Here is a 17,500-nt window from a genome sequence, read left to right as displayed (position 1 = left end):
CACTGGGTTTCACCCTGCAGACTGATACAACACACAAACTCTATCACAAGTTCAGTGTTTTAAAGTCAACAATAACCATCTGAACATGGCGATAATGGTTTTCAGGTGTTTTGAAGTGTCCATAATTATATCTCTCTACCTCTTATTCTCTGTATTAAAGTTGTGTTTGTTGTTAAGGAGGTTGACTCTGTATTAATTATGTTGCTTGCTAATTTGATTGAATTAAATTCCATTGACATTTATCTATTCATCTCAGCGAGAGAGTTTGTGTGTGTGTGTGTGTGTTTGTGCACATGGTGTGTGTGCGTATGTGTGTGTGTGTTTGTGTGTTACCTTGGCGAATCGCCTGTTGTAGTGGGCCTGCACCTTGGGGTCAGGACAGTCTAGTTTCTTGATGATCTCAAAGCTCTGGTTGAGCTGTGTGAAGATGTCCACTACTGAACTGGAGAACAGAGCATGCTCCGATGTCTGCTGGAACTATAGTAGGGAGGAGAGAGCGATAGAGATAGAGGGAGAGAGAGAGAGCCACAGAGAGAGAGAGAGAGAGCGAGAGGTCAGAGGTCATGGTACAAAGGTCAGATAGGTAGAATTAGTCTGTGCCCCGAATGTCCACCATTTTCCTGACGTGTGTACTTGCACACTCCCCAAAATGAATTTTAAAGTATAGGATTGGTGTAAGTATTGGCTGGAGGGAGTTTCCGCCATTGTTAAACCCATGCGAGAAAGAGTGCACGTGACTGGTGAGATGTGGAGGTCCCTCACCCCTTCCCTCTTGTCCCTCTCTAGAGCTCCATTCATAAACTCCATGGACACATCCTCGTTCTCACCCAGCCACTGAAGGACAAACTGCAGAAACCACCTGGAGAGAGAGGAAAGAAGAGGGAGAAAGAGAAGGAGGAGGAGGGAGGGACAGTGGGAAAGAAAACGAGAAAGAGACAGACAGAAAGGGAGCCAGACAGTCAAAAAGGGAGACAGTCAAAAAGGGAGACAGACAGGAAGGGAGACAGACAGGAAGGGAGACAGACAGAAAGGGAGACAGACAGAAAAGGAGAGTCAGAAAGGGAGACAGTCAGAAAGGGAGACAGACAGAAAGGGAGACAGTCAGAAAGGGAGACAGACAGAAAGGGAGACAGACAGAAAGGGAGACAGACAGAAAGGGAGACAGACAGACAGACAGACAGACAGGGAGCCAGACAGTCAAAACGGGAGACAGTCAAAAAGGGAGACAGACAGGAAGGGAGACAGACAGGAAGGGAGACAGACAGAAAGGGAGACAGACAGAAAGGGAGACAGACAGAAAGGGAGAGTCAGAAAGGGAGACAGTCAGAAAGGGAGACAGACAGAAAGGGAGACAGTCAGAAAGGGAGACAGACAGAAAGGGAGACAGACAGACAGACAGGGAGACGGACAGAAAGGGAGACAGTCAGAGAGGGAGACAGTCAGTGAGGGAGACAGTCAGTGAGGGAGACAGTCAGTGAGGGAGACAGACAGAAAGGGAGACAGACAGAAAGGGAGACAGACAGAAGGGGAGACAGTCAGAGAGGGAGACAGTCAGAGAGGGAGACAGACAGAAAGGGAGACATACAGAAAGGGAGACAGACAGAAAGGGAGACAGACAGAAAGGGAGACGGTCAGATAGGGAAACAGTCAGTGAGGGAGACAGACGGAAAGGGAGACAGACAGAAAGTGAGACAGACAGAAAGGGAGACAGTCAGAAAGGGAGACAGTCAGAAAGGGAGACAGTCAGAAAGGGAGACAGACAGAAAGGGAGACAGTTACAGCCCAATTACAGGAAGAGAGAATTGGAAAAGACGTAGTGTGAATGTGTGAAAGAAGCAGTATGAAACAAAGTGTTAGAGAACAAGTGGCTGTCAGAGAGAAAGAGTGATTTGATGAATTCATGAGCAAGAGGATACAGTGTGGGCGGGGGTGGGGGTCCCTACTCACGCAGAATACTCTGGTACAGTGTCTTGGAAGGCAGGCAGGTCGATCACATACTCGTTGTAAAGCCACTTGACCTTGAAGTGAAGATTCATGTAGTCAGCACTCTTACACAGACGATGTTTCTCGTGCTCTGGGGATAGAAAACACACACAGTTAGTTAGCTTCTGTCTGTCTTAACTCCCATTCAAGAGGACCACAATGGAAATAAGTCCCAGACTTTATTGTGTGTTATCCTCCATGATTTAACAATGGAAATAAGTCCCAGACTTTATTGTGTGTTATCCTACATGATTTTATTCATGTGCATGTATGACTTTTAAGTTTTATGTGTGCTTGTTTTTTTAAATGGTCGAATGAATAAACTAAACTAAACATGGGTTCACCCAAACGACAGCTACAGTTACATGAACAGTATATTCCACACAAGTGTCCCTGTTCTGATATACTGTTAGGCTCCAAACAAGCCACAACTCAAATAATAATTGCTGTCATGTTGAATTTGTGAAAATAATTGTTAGTGTTATTGTATGAATTAATTGATGAAGCCATCTCCCTAGGAGGGCTGGGAATTGTCACCCCTCTAACCACCAGGCTACCCTGCTGCTCCCCTCTAACCACTAGGCTACCCTGCTGCTCGCCTCTAACCACTAGGCTACCCTGCTGCTCCCCTCTAACCACTAGGCTACCCTGCTGCTCCCCTCTAACCACTAGGCTACCCTGCTGCTCCCCTCTAACCACTAGGCTACCCTGCTGCTCCCCTCTAACCACTAGGCTACCTGACTCCTCTAACCACTAGGCTACCTGCCTCCTCTAACCACTAGGCTACCTGCCTCCTCTAACCACTAGGCTACCTGCCTCCTCTAACCACTAGGCTACCTGCCTCCTCTAACCACTAGGCTACCTGCCTCCTCTAACCACTAGGCTACCTGCCGCTCCGTCTTATGAAGACTGAGCTGAATTCAATGTAAAAGGCTTTGTAAGTAAAAAGCTCCGTTGACATTCCCGAGAGACACGCTTGTTTTTTGTGAGAAATCTTTGAAAAACAAAAGGAATTTCGCGTTAATATGAAAAGTGTATAGTAAAATATGAAAATACTACATCATGTCTCAAAAAATCGATATCTATTCTACCTTAATATTGTTTTATGTCCTGCGGGATTCGAGAAGAAAGATCACAAATTCAACGATCCAGCCTAGCTGATGCAATGCTATTTTCCATATTTTTGACCACATTTTTCTGGCCATCCTACACGGGTAAAAACTCCAATAGCCTTTAAACGGATAATGATACAGACATGAGGTTTGGACCTTTGGTTTTAGCCATTGGTCAAGATATGTGTTTTTGAATCGACACGCTAGGTGCTGATACGACGTGCAATTGAGATTCTCACAAATTCTATATGTACTGCGATTCGATACTGCGATTGCATTGTAATTTCATGGTCCAGACATCTTGCTCACTATACTGTCTCCTGCAAAGAGACAAGAGAGATCATGATACCATTTGTTTTGATCAGTAACGAATATAAAAGTTGGTTATCGCTATTTAAAAAGAAGATGGACAACAAGCCATAGGAAGAAACTTTCTGGCGAAGGTACAGCTGATTTGCGCCAACTAACGCTACCTAGCGAAAACACATCGATACTTGGAGTCTAAATATTAATATAATATCGTCCAAAATAATTTCAGAATATACTATACATGTTTTCCCCTGTCACTACTCTTTAGAGAAGACAGTAGACTATATTGTGTTGTCGTCCCGTGTGGCATAGTTGGTAGAGCACGGCTCAGTTGGTAGAGCACGGCTCAGTTGGTAGGGCACGGCTCAGCTGGTAGGGCACGGCTCAGCTGGTAGAGCACGGCTCAGTTGGTAGAGCACGGCTCAGCTGGTAGGGCACGGCTCAGTTGGTAGAGCACGGCTCAGCTGGTAGGGCACGGCTCAGTTGGTAGAGCACGGCTCAGCTGGTAGGGCACGGCTCAGTTGGTAGAGCACGGCTCAGCTGGTAGGGCACGGCTCAGTTGGTAGAGCACGGCTCAGTTGGTAGGGCACGGCTCAGTTGGTAGAGCACGGCTCAGCTGGTAGGGCACGGCTCAGTTGGTAGAGCACGGCTCAGCTGGTAGGGCACGGCTCAGTTGGTAGAGCACGGCTCAGCTGGTAGGGCACGGCTCAGTTGGTAGAGCACGGCTCAGCTGGTAGGGCACGGCTCAGTTGGTAGAGCACGGCTCAGCTGGTAGGGCATGTTTACTAGTGCTAAGCTCAAAGAGTTGGTCCCTGTGACTGATCTTTCTCCTGCTCTAAGACTGGACTGTCAACCCCCCGTGGTCAACACAGCACACACCATTAAACTGGTCTTCTCTGTACACCCGTCCGACATTACTGAACACACTTTTCTCTGTGTGAAGGCCAGGGTGTGTGTTGCTTGGACACATCTTTACTTTTACTGTGTGTGACTGAGGGGATTTTGGACCTCCTGGGCTGCCATCCATACCAAGGCCACATGATCCATCAGTATTGCTGTCTGCTGTGTTGTGGCGTGATGCTTGACGGTTCAGTGCATGGGAGCTCAGTGTTCAAAAAGACAAACAGAGCACAGCCAACACACACACACACACACACACACACACACACACACACACACACACACACACACACACACACACACACACACACACACACACACACACACACCCCTCACATCAAGATGAACACACAAGCATGTGTACACACACACACACACACGTCTTACCAGCGTAAAAGTCTAGTCTGCGGATTCGGATTGTTTCAGGCGCTGAGATGGCAACACAAATGAGAAACAAACAAAAAATGAGGAAGAAAGAGAGACAGAGCCAAAGATGGAAACGAGAGAGAAAGACAAACAAAGAGAGAGTGAGAGAGAGGAGGGGGGAGGAGAGAGAGTGAGAGGCAGCAGAAAATAGAAGGATAAAAAGTTATGGCAGGCAGGCAGGAGGAAGGCAGGAGGAAGGCAGGAGGAAGGCAGGCAGGAGGAAGGCAGGGAGTGATAATGGTAGGAAGAGAGAGATGAGGAGATAGAGAGCGTGACAGAACAGAAGGCAATGATAGAAGATAATGAGACTCCTGAACAAGAGAACAGCCCTCTGGAGTCATCATCGAGCATATGTAGCGTGTCAGTCCCGTAACATTTTAGTAATTTAACAGACACTCTTATCCAGAGCAACTTACAGGAGCAATTAGGTTTAAGTGCCTTGCTCAAGGGCACAGGTAGATTTTCCACCTAGTCGACTGGTGGATTCAAACCAGTGACCTTTGAGTTACTGGCCCAACACTATTAACGACTAGGCTACCTGTCGCTTCTCTCTCTTTCTATTTCTGCTTCGTACAGAGGCCAAGTCATCGTAATGATTAGTCTGCGTTAATATAATAATTATCATAATAATATATGTCCACTGAGCTACAGAGGACTCTGAACTTGGTCAAGTAAAATATGAATTAAAAAAAGAAGAACTAAACATCATTCGGATGCTAAGCCCAGGATTTATTCTACAGCGTTGATTCAAAATAAATTGTTTCCCCTATAAATGGCTTTTTGGTAAATAGAAATGAATGGAGCCAATACTAGCCACCATGCTTCTACACCTGCATTGCTTGCTGTTTGGGGTTTTAGGCTGGGTTTCTGTACAGCACTTTGAGATATCAGCTGATGTAAGAAGGGCTATATAAATAAATGTGATTTGATTTGATACTACAGAACCAATACTACAGTCTGGTTACAATACCAATACTACAGTCTGGTTACAACTAAAGACAAGCTAATGTTAGCATGAGACATGGTTCAATTTATATGAGAAACAACAGTTCTACCATGCTGTCTAACTAAGGACAAGCTAATGTTAGCATGGGACATGGTTCTATTTATATGAGAAACAACAGTTCTACCATGCTAGCTAACTAAGGACAAGTTAATATTAGCATGGGACATAGTTCTATTTATATGAGAAACAACAGTTCTACCATGCTAGCTAACTAAGGACAAGCTAATATTAGCATGGGACATGGTTCTATTTATATGAGAAACAACAGTTCTACCATGCTAGCTAACTAAGGACAAGTTAATATTAGCATGGGACATAGTTCTATTTATATGAGAAACAACAGTTCTACCATGCTAGCCAACTAAGGACAAGCTAATGTTAGCATGGGACATAGTTCTATTTATATGAGAAACAACAGTTCTACCATGCTAGCTAACTAAGGACAAGCTAATATTAGCATGGGACATAGTTCTATTTATATGAGAAACAACAGTTCTACCATGCTAGCTAACTAAGGACAAGTTAATATTAGCATGGGACATAGTTCTATTTATATGAGAAACAACAGTTCTACCATGCTAGCCAACTAAGGACAAGCTAATGTTAGCATGGGACATAGTTCTATTTATATGAGAAACAACAGTTCTACCATGCTAGCCAACTAAGGACAAGCTAATGTTAGCATGGGACAAGGTTCTATTTATATGAGAAACAACAGTTTTACCATGCTGGCTAACTAAGGACAAGCTAGATAATAAACTAGATAATCTACTACCGTTGACCTATAACCTCACCATTGTTCCAGTGGTAGTGGTCGATGTTATCAAAAACTGAGAGAGGGATGACAGAAGATGATGAAGAGGAGAGAAAGAAATGGAGGAGTGAAAATGAGGAATGAGACAGAGATGACCAGCTAGAATGTGTATGTGAAAACATGCACACATACACACACACACACACACACACACACACACACACACACACACACACACACACACACACACACACACACACACACACACACACACACACACACACACACACAGATGGTCTTACCTTCTAGGGCGTACTTCATGTCCTGAGCGAACAGCGTCCACATGACTTCAGCACTGACCTTCCCCACGTTGAGCTCCTGAGGAAACCTGGGAACACAGGGGTCAGAGGTCAGCGATTAGGGTCACAGACCAGTTAGAGATGCTTAATAAACCACTTTTGATGAGTTCGATACCATTCCATTTATTCTGTTCCAGCCATTACTATGAGACCCTCTCCCCAATTAAGGCGCCACCAGCCGCCTGTGTTATATACATATTACTATGAGACCCTCTCCCCAATTAAGGCGCCACCAGCCGCCTGTGTTATATACATATTACTATGAGACCCTCTCCCCAATTAAGGCGCCACCAGCCGCCTGTGTTATATACATATATATATATATATGTGTGTGTGTGTGTGTGTGTGTGTGTGTGTGTGTGTGTGTGTGTGTGTGTGTGTGAGTGTGTGTGTGTGTGTGTGTGTGTGTGTGTGTGTGTGTGTGTGTGTGTGTGTACTGACTGGTTAATGATGGGTGTGTGTGTGTGTGTGTGTGTGTGTGTGTGTGTGTGTGTGTGTGTGTGTGTGTGTGTGTGTGTGTGTGTGTGTGTGTGTGTGTGTGTGTACTGACTGGTTAATGATGGGTGTGTAGGCGTTCTTATCTTCTTCTATGATGGAGACGATGAGGGTGATGAGTTTCGGCCAGAAGTCCAAATTGTGGATAGTAGGCCCTGTCTCCTCTGGCTCCTTCTTCACTTCCTCCTCTTCCTCTTCCTCTTCTTCTTCCTCCTCCTCCTCTTCTTCCTCAGCCTCCTCATCTCCCTCCTCCCCTTCTTCTCCCTGTTTCTTCTCCTTCTTCTTCTTCTTCTTCTCCTTCTTCTTCTTCTCTGGCTTGGGCTGTGGGAGAGAGAAGCAAAAGCCAAGAGTTTGTAAACATTCCTATGAAAGTTATTCAGACAACAGTGGTCAAAACGTGTTAACGCTTTTTCAGGTTGTAGTGTCGCAGGTCTGAACAAAAACAATTATACAATTTATTGAAGAAGAAGAAGCAGAATAATAAGAATAATTATACTCACAGGCTCGACGGCAGGCTGGAACTGTCTCATGTAGAGCTCTATACAGTTGTTGAAGATGTACTCATAGGTGGAGTTTCCACAGGCCTTCACACAGTCTCTCACAACATGGGCTGCCCTGGGGGGGCTCTGAAGTTCCAACACCTGGCCACACGGGGAAGGCAGAGAGGCAGAGAGACAGACAGTCAGACAGGCCGTCAGACAGAGGGAGAGACAGACAGAGAGAGAGACAGAGAGACAGATTCAGTCAGACTGAGAGACAGACAGACCCACGAGGGAGACTGAGACAGAGAGACAGATTCAGTCAGACTGAGAGACAGACAGACCCACGAGGGAGACTGAGACAGAGAGACAAACTCAGTCAGACAGAGAGGGAAAGACAGACGGACACAGTCAGACAGAGAAACAGACCCAAAGGGAGACAGACAGGCAGTCAGACAGAGAAACAGACCCAAAGGGAGACAGACAGGCAGTCAGACAGAGAAACAGACCCACAGGGAGACAGACAGGCAGTCAGACAGAGAAACAGACCCACAGGGAGACAGACAGGCAGTCAGACAGAGAAACAGACCCACGGTGGAGACAGACAGACAGACAGTCAGACAGAGAAACAGACCCACGGTGGAGACAGACAGACAGACAGACAGTCAGACAGAGAGACAGACCCACGGTGGAGACAAACAGACAGACAGTCAGACAGAGAGACAGACCCAGTCAGACAGAGACAGACCCAGTCAGACAGAGAGACAGACCCAGTCAGACAGAGAGACAGACCCAGTCAGGCAGAGAGACAGACCCAGTCAGGCAGAGAGACAGACCCAGTCAGACAGAGAGACAGACCCAGTCAGACAGAGAGACAGACCCAGTCAGACAGAGAGACAGACCCAGTCAGACAGAGAGACAGACCCAGTCAGACAGACCCAGTCAGACAGAGAGACAGACCCAGTCAGACAGAGAGACAGACCCAGTCAGACAGAGAGACAGACCCAGTCAGACAGAGAGACAGACCCAGTCAGACAGAGAGACAGACCCAGTCAGACAGAGAGACAGACCCAGTCAGACAGAGATATTTTCATCCCTGTCACATGAAACCGCTGGCATGTGCGGTACGCTTTTGACAGTGGTGTTTTCCTGCTAATTTCATTACTGAACGGAGATTTGCACGTGGCCTACAGCCTTGTGCTCATTACAGGCTTATAATGTGAATAAATAATAGTTGATCAACATTTTAAACTAAACGTCATGATCTGTTGCATCAGACTCATGGTTTTATAAAGCTTGTTTATGTATCCTAGGCCAACGTGTTGTTTGAATTTGGGATCTATCGTACCACAACTGTCCCAGAGTCGGTTTGGAATAGAGTATTTCTTTCTCGACAAGTTGACCAATAGAATAGGTAAATGTTTCTACTATGGGCATTGAGGGGATAGTAGATTGACATATAGGCTGTTTTTTGCTCTTCGTTTACTCGTCTTGTTTCCTGAGGAAAAGTACATGTTGGACAGGTATTCTAACATCTTTAAAGTGCACATCAGAATTCCGTAAGAAGGACGCATTGCATCTTCGAGTTGCATTACTTGTTAATATGAATTACCATAATGTAAATGTGATTTCTGTCATTCTGAGCACCGTGGGTGGACGCCCTAATCAGGCTACACACCCAATGCATGTTGGTTCGGTAAATTAAAATGCTGCTGGTCAAATGTCCAATGCTAAGTTTTTCTAACGGAAACCCTGACACACACACACACACACACACACACACAGACACAGACACAGACACAGACACACACACACACACACACACACACACACACAGAACACAGGGTAGGACTACACACACACACACACACACACACACACAGACAGACAGACAGACACAGACACAGACACACACACACACACACACACACACACACACACACACACACACACACACACACACACACACACACACAGAGAGAGAGAGATAATGTGATGGATACTGTGAATAATCTGGGTGTTAGTGTGAACAGTTATTGTCCAGCCTGACACCACATTCACAGTAATGATCTCTGATACATCCTCGTCCGTCCGTCTGTGTGTGTGTGTGTGTGTCTCTGTACCTTCATTCTGAAGAAGGTTATGCTTGTCAGCAGATCCACAGTAGACTTCAGGTCCTGCAGACGAGGCTTACTACTGGCTGGGAAGTTATTCTGATGGCGGGGAAGAGAGAAGGTGGTTAAGTTAGGGTGGAAAAACTCAAAAAATGAATGGTGCCAAAACGTCAGAAATTCCTTATGTTTCCTCAGCAGGCTGAAACATTCAGTCAACTGTCTCCAATGTACTGAAGGAAACACACCACATGCATTTACAGTAGGACTGTCTTTTTAGGATGCAACAGCCCCCATAAACTGGGCTCCCGAGTGGCACAGCGGTCTAAGGCACTGCATCTCAGCGCAGGAGCCGTCACTACAGTCCCTGGTTTGATTCCAGGCTGTATCACATCCGGCCGTGAATGGGAGTCCCATAGGGTGGCGCACAATTGGCCCAGTGTCGTCCGGGTTTGGTCGGCGTAGGCCGTCATTGTAAATAAGAATTTGTTCTTAAAACTGACTTGCCTAGTTAAATAAAGGTTAAATTAAAAAATATATATATAGGTAAAACATTCAAAGAAACAACACGTCCACTGTTCTGTGGACTGGCCAAGACTGCCAGGTCACATACTATTTGTACGTTGATACAGGAGATTTAGCCTGGCTTTGAGCTGAAGGAAATACTGTGGATACAGGAGATTTAGACTGGCTTAGAGCTGAAGGAAATACCGTGGATACAGGAGATTTAGACTGGCTTTGATCTGAAGGAAATACTGTGGATACAGGAGATTTAGACTGGCTTAGAGCTGAAGGAAATACTGTGGATACAGGAGATTTAGACTGGCTTTGATCTGAAGGAAATACTGTGGATACAGGAGATTTAGACTGGCTTTGAGCTGAAGGAAATACTGTGGATACAGGAGATTTAGACTGGCTTTGATCTGAAGGAAATACTGTGGATACAGGAGATTTAGACTGGCTTAGAGATGAAGGAAATACTGTGGATACAGGAGATTTAGACTGGCTTTGATCTGAAGGAAATACTGTGGATACAGGAGATTTAGACTGGCTTAGAGATGAAGGAAATACTGTGGATACAGGAGATTTAGACTGGCTTAGAGATGAAGGAAATACTGTGGATACAGGAGATTTAGACTGGCTTTGATCTGAAGGAAATACTGTTGATATACAGTGACTGGTTTCTTCTGTGGTTTTACTGTACAGGGTGAATGGATCAATCTAGATTGAAAGTATAGCACTAGATATACACATCATCTATACTAGACTTGGTACTAGACTTGGTAGTGAGTTGGTAGGTAGATAAGATAGTCAGGAGAGATGTAGACTTACTCTGTATGTGGAGAGGTCGATCCGAAGAGAGTTGTGCAGTTGATCCATGAGTTTAACAAAACGATCTTTCTAGTTTGGGGAAGAAGAGAGAAAGAATGCTATTTGGCTCTAAACAGAGAGTACACAGTGGCAGAATACCTGACCACTGTGACTGACCCACAATTAAGGAAAGCTTTGACTATGTACAGACTCAGTGAGCATAGCCTTGCTATTGAGAAAGGCCGCCGTAGGCAGACATGGCTCTCAAGAGAAGACTGGATATGTGCACACTGCCCACAAAATGAGCTGCATTTCCTAACCTCCTGACAAAATGTATGAACATATTAGAGACACATATTTCCCTCACAAAGAATTGAAGAAAAAAATCCAATTTGGATTAACTCCCATATCTACTGGGTGAAATACCACAGTGTGCCATCACAGCAGCAAGATTTGTGACCTGTTGCCACGAGAAAACGGCAACAAGTGAAGAACAAACACCATTGTAAATACAATCCATATTTACGTTTATTTATTTTCCCTTTTGTACTTTAACTATTTGCACATACTATGACATTTGTAATGTCTTTATTCTTTTGGAACTTCTGTGAGTGTAATGTTTACTGTTCATTTGATTGTTTATTTCACTTTTGTTTATTATCTACTTCACTTGCTTTGGCCATGTTAACATATGTTTCCCATGTCAATAAAGCCCCTAAATTGAATTGAATTGAACTTGAATTGAGAGAGCGAGAGAGATAGACAAGAGCGAGAGACAAGAGCGAGAGAGAGAGAGAAGAGAAGAGAAGAGAAGAGAAGAGAAGAGAAGAGAAGAGAAGAGAAGAGAGGAGAAGAGAGGAGAAGAGAAAGAGAGAGACAGAGAGGAGAGTGATGTAGGGAATGTTGACAGGGAGGGAGACTGTTGTCCAGACATTCTGAGTTAATGTGCTTCGGGGTGATAGAGAGTATATGTGTGCCTGGTTATTAAAGAGAGAAAGATTAAAGTATTTGAGTCAACATGTGTGTGTGTGCGTGTGTGTGTGTGTGTGCGTGTGTGTGTGTGTACCACAACAAGAAGTAGTGAATAGAGGAGAGAAAGGAGAGGAGAGGGGGGGGGGGGGGGGGGGCTTAATCTAGATTTACAGGTTGTTGTCACTGAAGACTTTACTATCCGCATAGAGACCATCACTCCCTGGGAGGATGGAGTTGGACCACAATTCTCCCCCACGCCTCCTCTTCAGACAGAGATAATAGCTATAATGGCCACATTGTCCTTCCCCACAGCTAATGGCTATATTCACCCCATCTCCTCAGACCTAGTGGTAATAGGATCCCTTCCTGAATGTTCCCGCCCTATCCCATCTGCAGTATGGTCCAACCACAGCAGCTAGCTGGTCCAGTCTTACCTCTTCTCTAATCCAATGACCGCATCCCAAATGACACACTATGACCAAGGCCCAAAAGGAATATGGTGCCATTTGGGACACGAGCCCTGTCAGAACTCCAAGGGCTCTAACCTTTATTATGAGCTCATAGAGTTTTAATATTAAAACCGGATATCACCAAGGAAACCACACACACACACACACTTTCTATCAGTGGGCCAATCACAAGGCTGGATTATGAAAATGAGGAAAAGATGAAGAGATCAAAATTATCACTTTATCCTTCACATGATGGATAATGATCAGATGATGGGAGAGAAAGTAGGGAGAAAGGGAGAGAGAGAGAGGGAATCAGGGATAGAGCGAGAGAGCGAGAGAATAAAAACCCTCCAACCCAAAAAGGCATGTGGTGTTGATGGTATCCTTAATGAAATGATCAAATATACAGACAACAAATTCCAACTGGCTATACTACAACTCTATAACATCATCCTTAGCTCTGGCATCTTTCCCAATATTTGGAACCAAGGACTTATCACCCCAATCCACAAAAGTGGAGACAAATTTGACCCCAATAACTACTGTGGGATATGCGTCAACAGCAACCTTGGGAAAATCCTCTGCATTATTATTAACAGCAGACTTGTACATTTCCATTGAAAACAATGTACTGAGTAAATGTCAAATTGGCTTTTTAACAAATTACCGTACAACAGACCATGTATTCACCCTGCATGCCCTAATTGACAACCAAACAAACCAAAATAAAGGCAAAGTCTTCTTATGCTTTGTTGATTTCAAAAAAGCCTTCGACTCAATTTGGCATGAGGGTCTGCTATACAAATTGATGGAAAGTGGTGTTGGGGGAAAAACATACGACATTATAAAATCCATGTACACAAACAACAAGTGTGCGGTTAAAATAGGCAAAAAACACACACATTTCTTCCCACAAGGCCGTGGGGTGAGACAGGGATGCAGCTTAAGCCCCACCCTCTTCAGCATATATATCAACGAATTGGCACGGGCACTAGAAAAGTCTGCAGCACCCGGCATCACCCTACTAGAATCTGAAGTCAAATGTCTACTGTTTGCTGATGATCTGGTGCTTCTGTCACCAACCAAGGAGGGCCTACACCACCTAGATATTCTGCACAGATTCTGCCAGATCTGGGCCCTGACCGTAAATCTCAGTAAGACCAAAATTATGGTGTTCCAAAAAAGGTCCAGTCGCCAGGACCACAAATACAAATTCCATCTAGACACCATTGCCCTTTAGCACACAAAAAAACTATACCTACCTCGGCCTAAACATCAGCGCCACAGGTAACTTCCACAAAGCTGTGAACGATCTGAGAGACAAGGCAAGAAGGGCATTCTATGCCATCAAAAGAAACATAAATTTCAACATACCAATTAGGATTTGGCTAAAAATACTTGAATCAGTCATAGAGCCCATTGCCCTTTATGGTTGTGAGGTCTGGGGTCCGCTCACCAACCAAGACTTCACAAAATTTGACAAACACCAAATTGAGACCATGCATGCAGAATTCTGCAAAAATATCCTCTGTGTACAACATAGAGCACCAAATAATGCATGCAGAGCAGAATTAGGCCGATACCCACTAATTATCCAAATCCAGAAAAGAGCAGTTAAATTTTACAACCACCTAAAAAGGAAACGATTCCCAAACCTTCCATAACAAAGCCATCACCTACAGAGAAATGAACCTGGAGAAGAGTCCCCTACGCAATCTGGTCCTGGGGCTCTGTTCACAAACACAAACACACCCCACAGAGCACCAGGACATCAGCACAATTAGACCCAACCAAATCATGAGAAAACAAAAAGATAATTACTTGACACATTGGAAAGAATTAACAAAAAAACAGAGCAAACTAGAATGCTATTTGGCCCTAAACAGAGAGTACCCAGTGGCAGAATACCTTACCACTGTGACTGGCCCAAACTTAAGGAAAGCTTTGACTATGTACAGATTCAGTGAGCAAAGCCTTGCTATCGAGAAAGGCCGCCGTAGGCAGACATGGCTCTCAAGAGAAGACAGGCTATGTGCACACTGCCCACAAAATGAGGTGGAAACTGAGCTGCACTTCCTAACCTCCTGCCCAATGTATGACCATATTAGAGACACATATTTCCCTCACATTACACAGTTCCACAAAGATTTCGATAACAAACCCAATTTTGATAAACTCCCATATCTACTGGGTGAAATTCCACAGTGTGCCATCACAGCAGCAAGATGTGTGACCTGTTGCCACAAGAAAAGGTCAACCAGTGAAGAACACACACCATTGTAAATACAACCCATATTTATGCTTATTTATTTTCCCTTGTGTACTTTAACCCTTTGTACATTGTTACAACACTGTATATATACATAATATGACATTTGTAATGTCTTTATTGTTTTGAAACTTCTGTATTGTGTAATGTTTACTGTCAGGCGGATTATTTACACGGCGTCATAGTTTCATCAGGGTACCCGTACGCCGGCCTCTACATCGCCGTCTCGCTCTAGGACCTGGTACGGGGTGAGCAGTGCAGGCTCTCACCTATCTGGCAACACACTCATTATGGTCAACAGGAAAAAAAGGATAGCCAATCTGGCAACGAACTAACTGTAGTCAGTTGGGAAACACAGGCTGTCACAAACTTGGCAACTCTGTTTCAACAGTCAGTAGAAAAAAACTCAGGATTACCAATCTGAAACATAATCTAACTTTAATCAGTAGGGAAACACAGACAGGATATCACCAACCTGGCAACCCAGAAAGAGAGCGTCATATCCTTAGCCTATGGTAACACTAGTGAGAACCCTGGGCCCATTAGATTGAGTACACGCTGCCAGCAGCCAGCCAGTCGCTCATAAATCACAGTCGTTTGACTGCGACTGGCAGGGGACAGCCGGTGGCGGAGACAAAATGGATATCCGTCTCCATTGCAGTGGCACTACTAGTGCTCTTGGCTGGAATCCCAGGGGCCATTAAGACTGGCCTCTGGCTGCTTCTGGGCTCTCTCATTTGGCTAAGACTGGGCTCACATTCAAAACACATTTCAGAGTGGGAGTTGGAGTGCAGGTTTCCTCTGTCCATATTACAGCACTTCTACTCTGAGACACTGTGTAGATAATATGTACCCTGGGTATTACGCTGTGGTCATGTTGCTGTGTACATCTCACAGCTCTTAAGGTTAACATAGACGTTAGTAATCCTACCGACTGATCACCGATGGCGATGAGTCAGCCTACAGGAAGGAAGTCAGTGACCTGGCAGTGTGGTGCCAGGACAACAACCTCTCCCTCAACGTCAGTAAGACCAAGGAGCTGATCGTGGACGACAGAAAAACGAGGGAGAGCACCACATCAACGGGGCTGTAGAGGAGCGGGTCGACCCTGCCTTCATGTACATATCTACCTCAAATACCTTATTATTATCTATCCTGATGCCTAGTCACTTTACCCTGCCTTCATGTACATATCTACCTCAAATACCTTATTATTATCTATCCTGATGTCTAGTCACTTTACCCTGCCTTCATGTACATATCTACCTCAAATACCTTATTATTATCTATCCTGATGCCTAGTCACTTTACCCTGCCTTCGTTTCATCTGACCATATGACATTCTCCCAATCTTCTTCTGGATCATCCAAATGCTCTCTAGCAAACTTCAGACCGGCCTGGACATGTACTGGCTTTAAGCAGGGGGACACGTCTGGCACTGCAGGATTTGAGTCCCTGGCGGCGTAGTGTGTTACTGATGGTATGGCTTTGTTACTTTGGTCCCAGCTCTCTGCAGGTCATTCACTAAGTATTTCACGGTTAAGTCTACACCAGTTGTATTCCGTGCATGTGACAAATAATTTGATTTGATAAAACACACTATGACGTACCAACACAAACACACCATGACATACCAAACACACCATGACGTACCAAACACACCATGACGTACCAAACACACCATGACATACCAAACACACCATGACGTACCAAACACACCATGACGTACCAAACACACCATGACGTACCAAACACACCATGACGTACCAAACACACCATGACGTACCAACACAAACACACCATGACGTACCAACACAAACACACCATGACGTACCAACACAAACACACCATGACATACCAACACAAACACACCATGACGTACCAACACAAACACACTATGACGTACCAAACACACCATGACATACCAACACAAACACACCATGACGTACCAACACAAACACACTATGACGTACCAAACACACCATGACGTACCAACACAAACACACCATGACGTACCAAACACACCATGACGTACCAACACAAACACACCATGACGTACCAACACAAACACACTATGACGTACCAAACACACCATGACATACCAACACAAACACACCATGACGTACCAACACAAACACACCATGACGTACCAACACAAACACACTATGACGTACCAACACAAACACACTATGACGTACCAACACACCATGACGTACCAACACACCATGACGTACCAACACAAACACACCATGACATACCAACACAAACACACCATGACCTACCAACACAAACACACTATGACGTACCAACACAAACACACCATGACGTACCAAACAAAAACACACCATGACGTACCAACACAAACACACTATGACGTACCAACAAACACACTATGACGTACCAAACACACCATGACGTACCAACACAAACACACCATGACGTACCAACACAAACACACCATGACGTACCAACACAAACACACCATGACATACCAAACACAAACACACCATGACGTACCAACACAAACACACCATGACGTACCAACACAAACACACTATGACG

General features: G+C 44.8%; 1 protein-coding gene across 3 annotated transcripts in view; it reads right to left on the bottom strand.

Moving 5' to 3' along the window:
* The window catches only part of LOC110536437 (protein unc-13 homolog B), a 126,315-nt gene that overhangs the window by 32,502 nt on the left and 76,313 nt on the right, over window positions 1-17,500 (bottom strand). For all 3 annotated transcript variants that reach the window (XR_005034748.1, XM_036936444.1, XM_036936445.1), the window contains exons 15-22: window positions 11,267-11,335; window positions 9,947-10,036; window positions 7,845-7,985; window positions 7,400-7,665; window positions 6,793-6,878; window positions 1,948-2,074; window positions 763-859; window positions 334-477 (exon numbers count right to left, since the gene is read on the bottom strand). Coding sequence is in view for 2 of the 3 variants with exons in the window: in XM_036936444.1 (XP_036792339.1) it covers window positions 334-477; window positions 763-859; window positions 1,948-2,074; window positions 6,793-6,878; window positions 7,400-7,665; window positions 7,845-7,985; window positions 9,947-10,036; window positions 11,267-11,335 (1,020 nt within the window). In the remaining variant the exon portion in view is untranslated. The remainder of the gene's footprint in view (window positions 1-333; window positions 478-762; window positions 860-1,947; window positions 2,075-6,792; window positions 6,879-7,399; window positions 7,666-7,844; window positions 7,986-9,946; window positions 10,037-11,266; window positions 11,336-17,500) is intronic.

The sequence above is a fragment of the Oncorhynchus mykiss genome, chromosome 11 (assembly GCF_013265735.2).
Source record: "Oncorhynchus mykiss isolate Arlee chromosome 11, USDA_OmykA_1.1, whole genome shotgun sequence".
NCBI lineage: Eukaryota > Metazoa > Chordata > Actinopteri > Salmoniformes > Salmonidae > Oncorhynchus > Oncorhynchus mykiss.
The sequence above is the reverse complement of the archived record's forward strand: the minus strand, read 5'-3'. Positions and strand labels throughout refer to the sequence as shown.